Source organism: Hypomesus nipponensis, chromosome 22, assembly GCF_054491055.1.
Source record: "Hypomesus nipponensis isolate SF chromosome 22, ASM5449105v1, whole genome shotgun sequence".
NCBI classification, from domain to species: domain Eukaryota; kingdom Metazoa; phylum Chordata; class Actinopteri; order Osmeriformes; family Osmeridae; genus Hypomesus; species Hypomesus nipponensis.
Window position 1 is genome coordinate 5,695,001 of NC_140382.1, and position 7,500 is coordinate 5,702,500.

A 7,500-nucleotide genomic window follows, 5' to 3' on the forward strand; every position below is an offset into this window, starting at 1 on the left:
CGAGGCCCAGGCCCTTTAACGGCCGACTGCGTTTGAATGATGTCAGGTAGCTCCGCCGCCAGTCAGGGTATCTGTGCCATCTGAGTGGATTACACTGAAGGAGTGTTCACTGTCAGTCTGACTACCAGCCAACCATGTATGAAGACTGCGGTGCGCACTAATACACACCCGCACACACCCAAAGATACAGATGTAAACAGAAGCTGGCAGTTCGGACTACAGTATCTCCGAGTTGGCGACAGACAATCACACGGCATGAGCTTCAAAGCTAATCTCTTCAGACGGACATCCACTGTTTCCACGGTGTGAGTTCCAATCAAGGCCCCGTGAGGGACACAGGTGGAGGACTTACGGGGCAGTAAAAGGGAAAGAGGACATGCAGGGGTAAAGAAAAAGGAGGGAGGGAGAAAGCTGTGTTTGGAAGTGATCGTCCGGGAAGAGAGAGAGGGATCAGGGAGATAAGTGGAGGGACGGAAGGAAAGGTGGAAGGGAAAGCAACATGTAGATAGGTAGAGAGAAAGAGTGTGTGTGTGTGTGGGGGGGGGGGGGGGAGTGGGCTCTTGGTCGAGGTCCAGTGAGATCTCTTTGTAATATGCTGCTGACGTTTCCGGTGTTTCCATCCTGCAGCTCAATGACACAATGATCATGTCTCTGCTGGACCTCAGCCAGTAACTATGGTGACTGTGTGTGTGGTGTGTGTATGGTGTGTGTGTCTGTGTGTGTGTCCTCACTGGACCTCAGCCAATAGCCTAGAACAGTTCCAGTTCTAATTGTGGGGGTCAGTTGTTATAAGACCTTTAAAGCTTCCCTCTATAAAACCACCACTGCCATACACACACACACACACACACACACACAAAAGTCACTCTTTCCCCTGCGCCTTCAGTTATAGCAACAACCAATCAACCTGCGTATCACTCAATCCCCTTCATATTGGGACAGCAGAAAAAACGAACCAGGGTGGGCTTTCCCCTCTGATGTTCCTACTGACAAACTGATGTTTGTTCTTTCTCTTTAAACTCAAACCAAGACTCTGTCAGCATCTGCCTGCTGCCTCTGGGTGCTGGGGGGACAGAGCTGTGCTGACAGCATCAGCTTGAGTTCAGGAACAGCTCTGAAGACAGGACTGGAGCCTCTGTGTCTCTCTGGTCTGTCTGACAAGGGAAGAACTGGAGGCTTCGAGACACACACAGAGACGCGTGCACACGCACTCTCTATTCTCTTCCAAACGAAGAGAAACTTGTGCCGTGGTCTTGTATGACCAGTCCCATAGCAAGCCTGTTTACACGTATCACACGTTTGGACTCACATTGCACCCTGCAAAGAACAACTTCACTAGACAACAGCTGTCACTTCTCAACGTCATGGAGACGGAGGCTTCAGTGGGATGGGAGTTTTGCGTGTATATTTGACTTATTTACGAAAAAGCCAACAGACCACAGCTGCAGAATGACATCACTGGTCAGGGTGGCATATTCTTCTCCCAAACTAATCTTTGACAAACTCCAAAACTTGGTGTCAACTCCAAATGTTTCCACGGTGAGGAACCCCAAAGTAACGGTCTCTCTTTCTTTCTCCAACAAAAGACTTTTGTCACAGCATTCAACGTCTCACCAGCACCACATGTGCTGCGGCTGCTGTAATCTGGAGTGCTAGACCTGCACTTAGCCCTTCTGCTGATCTCTTTGGAAATTATGAAGGCACAAGTGAGGAGTGACGCAAACGTAGACCTTGTAAACCTTTACATATGTGTGTGTGTGTGCGTGTGTGTTTGCGTATGTGTGTATGAGTGTGTGTTTATGTGTGCGAGTGTGTTTGTGTATGTTTATGTGTGCGTGTATGTGTGTGTGTGTGTATGTGTATGAGCGTGTGTTTGTGTGTGTGTGTATGTGGTGTATGTGTGTGTGTGTGTGTGTGTGTATGTGTATGAGCGTGTGTTTGTGTGTGTGTGTATGTGTATGAGCGTGTGTTTGTGTGTGTGTGTATGTGTGTATGTGTGTGAGGTGTATGTGTGTGTGTGAGGGTTTGTTTAGGGCGCCTGTTTGCACCAAAGCTCCTGAAGGCGACCCAGATATGAAGCAGAGCTGGATCCAAAGCTGGGGACAGGGCAGGATCAAGGCATTTCTCCAAAACAAAGGTCTGAACTCCAAATTACAGAGGATGAGGTATGCCCTTGGAAATACAATAATGAGGCATGTCCTCAGCAATAACATAATGAGGCGTGTGTCCACAGTAATGAGACAATGAGACATCCTCAGAAACATAAGCATGAGGTTGCAGTTTGCAGTAGGATACTGACCCAATCACGATAATGTAATCAGTATGAGATGACTCGCAGTATGGGTTTCATTGTGCTAGTAAAAGGAATCAGACTAACCCAAGTATTTGACAGTATTTGCATGTTATTGACCCAGGTCCACTTATGCATCACAAAGGCTTTACAGTATGGATTTGATACAATAACAAAATCTATTCACAAGGTTCCATCCCCACTGTCTAGTAAAGTAGCTCTAGACCCCCCATTCATTTGATCACAGTATGAACTGGAATGATTATCTATAAAGTATGTTGAGACAAAACTTTACCGGCCTACCCATCTTGCCCCTCTTCCCTGGTTCTCCAGGAATGCCCTGAGAAAAGAAGGATGAAGGGGGGGGGAGAGAGATGGAGCAGAGAAAATCAGATGAAAAAAGTCAGCAACATGTACACGACATGTACACGACATGTACACGACATGTACACGACATGTACACGACATGTACACGACATGTACACAACATGTACACAACATGTACACAACACAGTGCCTAAAAGACAGACAGACAGACAGACAGACAGACAGACAGGCTGGCAGACAGCATGACTCAGCTAACAGAGTTGTCTGATCGTGGAAGTGTCTGTTACATTCTGGCCCTGATGCATAAGGCCCTTGAGGCAGAGCTAAGTAGGCAGGCTAATCACTGGATGTTAGAAGGCTGGCTGGAGAATGCAGAGTGGAGGTCAGGCAGTTTAAAGGCTCTTAAATGTGTGTGCGTGTGTGTGTGTGTGAGTCACCAACACTCCCACACAGTATTACAGAACACCCAGCTGGAGACTGTTCCCACATTTGGAAGCTAACACACACACACACACACCCGAGCACTCACTACCTCACTCTCTCACTCACTCACTCACTCACTCACTCACTCACTCACTCACTCTCACTCACTCACTCACTCACTCACTCACTCACTCACTCACTCTCTCACTCACTCACTCACTCACTCACTCACTCACTCACTCACTCACTCACTCACTACCTCACTACCTCACTACCTCAAGAATGAAGAAACATGAAGCAAAAAAGGAGAAGGGGATCCCTCCACTCACTCTTTCGCCATCAGAGCCAGGTAAGCCAAACAGTCCTGGGATTCCAATGAAGCCCTGCAGAGAGGAGAGGAGTGGAGAGGACAGTAAGTCTTCTGACACCCGGAGGCAGTATGATACCAACAGCGGGGCTCCTCAGGTGCAGAGATGAGGAGTCCAGTGCTGAGAGGGTCCGTAGGTCCCAAGGGGTCTCCGTGAAGAACCAAGCCATGAGGCAAGTGTATATGCCCATGGACTGCATGGTGCTGGCTTCCACGATGTAGTCCAAGGGCACATACCCTCACGCCAGGGATCTCTGAAGAAGAGCAGGTCGGCCGGCTGGACTGCTAGAGGGCAATAAAAACAACAGCAGCAGCAACAACAACAACAACAACAACAGCAACAGCAACAACAATAGCAGCAACAGTGACAACGACAACAACAGTGACAACGACAACAACAACGACGACACTGACACTGACACTGACAACGACAAACGCCACAACAACGACGACGAGAACAATAACAATGACCACATTGACCCCATCAAAAGCCACTGCAGTCAAGGCTGGGGGCTCTTATAGTGTTCTGGTGAAACGGACGCACTGGTCGACAGGTGGTGATGTGACGCGTGGAGGTGCAGGATAGAGTTAGATAACAGAGGAGGGGGTGACATGGATGAGGTGTGGGGTTCACTGATGATGGTGAGAGAGACAGAGAGGGAGTGTGAGGAAGGAAAGAGGGAGAGAGAAAGAGAGAGAGGGAAGGGTTCCTTAAGACAGCAGGGCCTCATTTGGAGGTTAAACAGGAAATTCCAGGCAAAGGGGGCTGGTGCAGGGGGTGGAGAGTAGAGGGGGGGTGGGAGGGGGGGGAGCAGGGGGATGGAGAGTAGAGGGGGGGTGGGAGGGGGGGGAGCAGGGGGATGGAGAGCGGGAGGTTGGGGGGGTGGAAAGCAGGGGGGGGGGGTCATGGAGGGGGGAGGGGTCATGGAGGGGTGGGGGTGATTAGGATCAGCCGAAGGAGTTGATAAAGGAGCTTTATTGCAGCACAACATAAATATCTGTGGAACTTAGTGAGTGTGCGTGAACACGTGTGCGTGCGCGTGTGTACATGTGTATTTGTGTACATTAAGTGCGTTTGCACGCTGAGGCTTATCAACGGTCACATTCATTCACTAACTACTGTATATAATGAGACTTATGTGCTCGAGCATAAGAGCTTCAGCAGGACTTTTAGACAAGCTTCAGGGTTCTGACCTCCACAGTCCACAGCTGTGTGTGTGCGTGCATGTGTGTGTGTGTGTGTGCGTGTGTGCGTGCATGTGTGTGTGTGTGTGTGAGTGCCTGTTTGCATGTGCACATGTGTGCATTCATGTATGTATCTTGAATTGTCTACCAGTTGGCAGGTGTTGTGTTGCGCTGTACACTCATAGAGAGACACTTGAGAGAGACTTGTAAACAGAACATGCACATGCACACACACGCACGCACATACAAGACACTATAAGGAGAGAAGCGGAGCCCAATGGGAAGTATATGAAGAGTTTCGGAGGATGGAGGTGAGCGAGTGCATGAGAAAAGAAGGGATGGAAAAGGAAGATAAGAGGGGCAGGCAGGCAGGAGAGGAGGAGGAACTGGAGGAGTGGAGCGCTGAAGACGAAAAAGAAAGGAATAGATTATTCTAGACGAATAGGAGTATAGGGGTGAAGTGGAGGAGTGGGGTGGGGTGGGGTGGGGTGGGGGGGTTTGTCAGGGGACGGGGGGATGACTCACCCGAGCTCCTTTGGGTCCCATGGCTCCTATAGGTCCTGGTAACCCCTGGAAACCAGACAGAAACAGTAGTTGAACGGTTAACCAGCATCACTGGTCTACAGAACAACACTGACAGAAGCAGAAGAGTGTGTGTGCGCGTGTGTGCGTGTGTAGTAGTAGATAACATGTGTGTGTGTGTGTGTGTTGATAAGCCCTTGACTACTTGACAGTAGTGCCAGACAGACCACTGATCTCCAGTACCAGTAACTCTCTAACACTAAACTGTGACCCCTGACTGCCTATTGTACCAGTCACTCTCTCCTCACTCAGTCAGTCTAACCCCTGACCTTTGGCCACTGACCCTGCCTACTGTACCAGTCACAGCACAGCATCAGAGGATTTACTGCACCTGCCTGCCAGGATAACCTTTGGCACCTGGGCTTCCGTCTGGACCTCGTTCTCCCTGCGCAAAGAGAGAGAGAGAGAGAGAGAGGGGGGAGAGAGAGATCAGAATGACACTGACACAGAGAGACAGACACAGCTTTGTGCAGGGTAACACAGAGTGTGTGTGAGGAGTGTGTGAGGAGGGTAACAGAGTGTGTGTGAGGTGCTCCAAGGTTCGTGCAGCGCTTACTTTGAGCAAGTGCTCCACAGAGATCCAGCCCCCTCTGAAACCTTGTGTGTGTGGAGCAGGTCTATAAAAGCCCTTTGTTACGACCAATATTGCTGTTGGACGACGGCTTGTATCTGTGAGTGTGTGTGTATGTGTGTGTGTGCATATATCTAGGCTAGACCCAATTTGTCCAGTCAGACCAGCGGGGAGTGGAAGTGAGTGTATGCCCATAGTATGCGTGTGTGCACGAGTGTGTGCGTGTGTGTAAAGATGTGTGTACATGTGTACGAGTGCAGGGGGGCAATCCTGGAGGGGCTGTATGGAGAGGACGGGGTGGGGAGGGGGCAAGAGGACTCCAGTGAAAGCTTGTTCATGTATAACTTCCTTTGACACACTCCAGCCCTGCAGAGTGCTGCTACACTGCCTGCTATTCACCATACAGAGGCCTGCCCCCCCCCCCCCTCACAGGCCGGTTCACTCTCTCTCACACTCTCACACTCTCACACTCTCTCTCTCTCTCTCTCTCTCTCTCTCTCTCTCTCTCTCTCACACTCTCACACTCTCTCTCTCTCTCTCTCTCTCTCTCTCTCTCTCTCTCTCTCTCTCTGTCTCTCTCTCTTTCACTCTCTCTCTCTCTCTCTCTCTCTCTCTCTCTCTCTCTCTCTCTTTCACTCTCTCTCTCTCTCTCCATCTTCGTGAAGCAGCCCGGTAATTATGGAGAAAGAGAGGTGAGTGGGGAAAAGGGGTGAAGGGGTTTCTCTTTAGGACCATGTGTGTGTTTATGTAGGGGGGCGGGGGGTCTCATCATTTGGGTCAAGGGTGTGACCTCACGAGAGCCATCATGACATTCTTCAGAATGTTGCCGTCAGTCGCTGCCAAGCTGCAGTGTGACTCAACCAGTGGAACCGCCGGGAAGGTCAACTCATCTCCATGAGAAAACAGGGGGCGTCTGTCTCCTCTCTTCTCCTGTCCTCTCCCCTTTCCTTCTCTTCTCTCTTCTCCCATCTCCTTTCCTTTCTTTTTTGCTCTCATTTCCTCTCCTCTCCTCCCAGGATGACATCACACTACCAAGAACACTCATAGTTGTTCCACTCTGTGTCCTGACTTTGGCACAGGCATTTATCTCTCTCTCTCTCTCTCTCTCTCTCTCTCTCTCTCTCTCTCTCTCTCTCTCTCTCTCTCTCTCTCTCTCTCTCTCCCCCCCCCTCTCTCTCTCTCTCTCTCTCTCTCTTGGGTCTCCAGACCCAAAATAGACCACGATACTGCACTACAATATAGGCTACTGGGAGAGAGAGGGGTGCAGGGCTGGGGAGAGTGGGGTTGAGGACCAAATACTGTTAAAACAGAGGAGAACGACAAAGAGAGAGGTCCAGTGCTGCACTGACACAAGGCGGGTTGGCTCCGGCCCAGTTTTGGCCGGTCTCTGGAGCTGGTATCTCAGTGCAGTACATGGACCTCTCCCGTCACCCTGGCTTCATTTCTGGCTTCCTGCAGGCCTGTTTGGCACTGCCCACAGGTGGCACTGAGACAAAACAGTCCAGCACCAAGACGACATGAGATTGGCTCCAGGACAGCCTTGAGTGAAGCTTTCCAAAGACATGGACCAGACTTGGACATCTGACAGTTGGACTGTCACATTGGAGAATGATAATTACCATGCATTGCCACGGCAACCACAGCAAAATCGCCATCCCACAATGTGCATGGCAATCACTACCAGCCTTTGTGGTGTGGTCTCTGTGTGTTTGTGGGACGGTGTGTCTGTGTATATGTGTGCGTATGTGTGTGTGC

At 50.3% G+C, this 7,500-nt stretch overlaps 1 protein-coding gene across 1 annotated transcript in view; it reads right to left on the minus strand.

Moving 5' to 3' along the window:
- The window catches only part of col27a1a (collagen, type XXVII, alpha 1a), a 73,623-nt gene that overhangs the window by 31,233 nt on the left and 34,890 nt on the right, over nucleotides 1-7,500 (minus strand). The window contains exons 9-12 of the mRNA XM_084687673.1: nucleotides 5,506-5,559; nucleotides 5,118-5,162; nucleotides 3,370-3,423; nucleotides 2,586-2,630 (exon numbers count right to left, since the gene is read on the minus strand). Of these exons, the coding sequence (XP_084543799.1) occupies nucleotides 2,586-2,630; nucleotides 3,370-3,423; nucleotides 5,118-5,162; nucleotides 5,506-5,559 (198 nt within the window). The remainder of the gene's footprint in view (nucleotides 1-2,585; nucleotides 2,631-3,369; nucleotides 3,424-5,117; nucleotides 5,163-5,505; nucleotides 5,560-7,500) is intronic.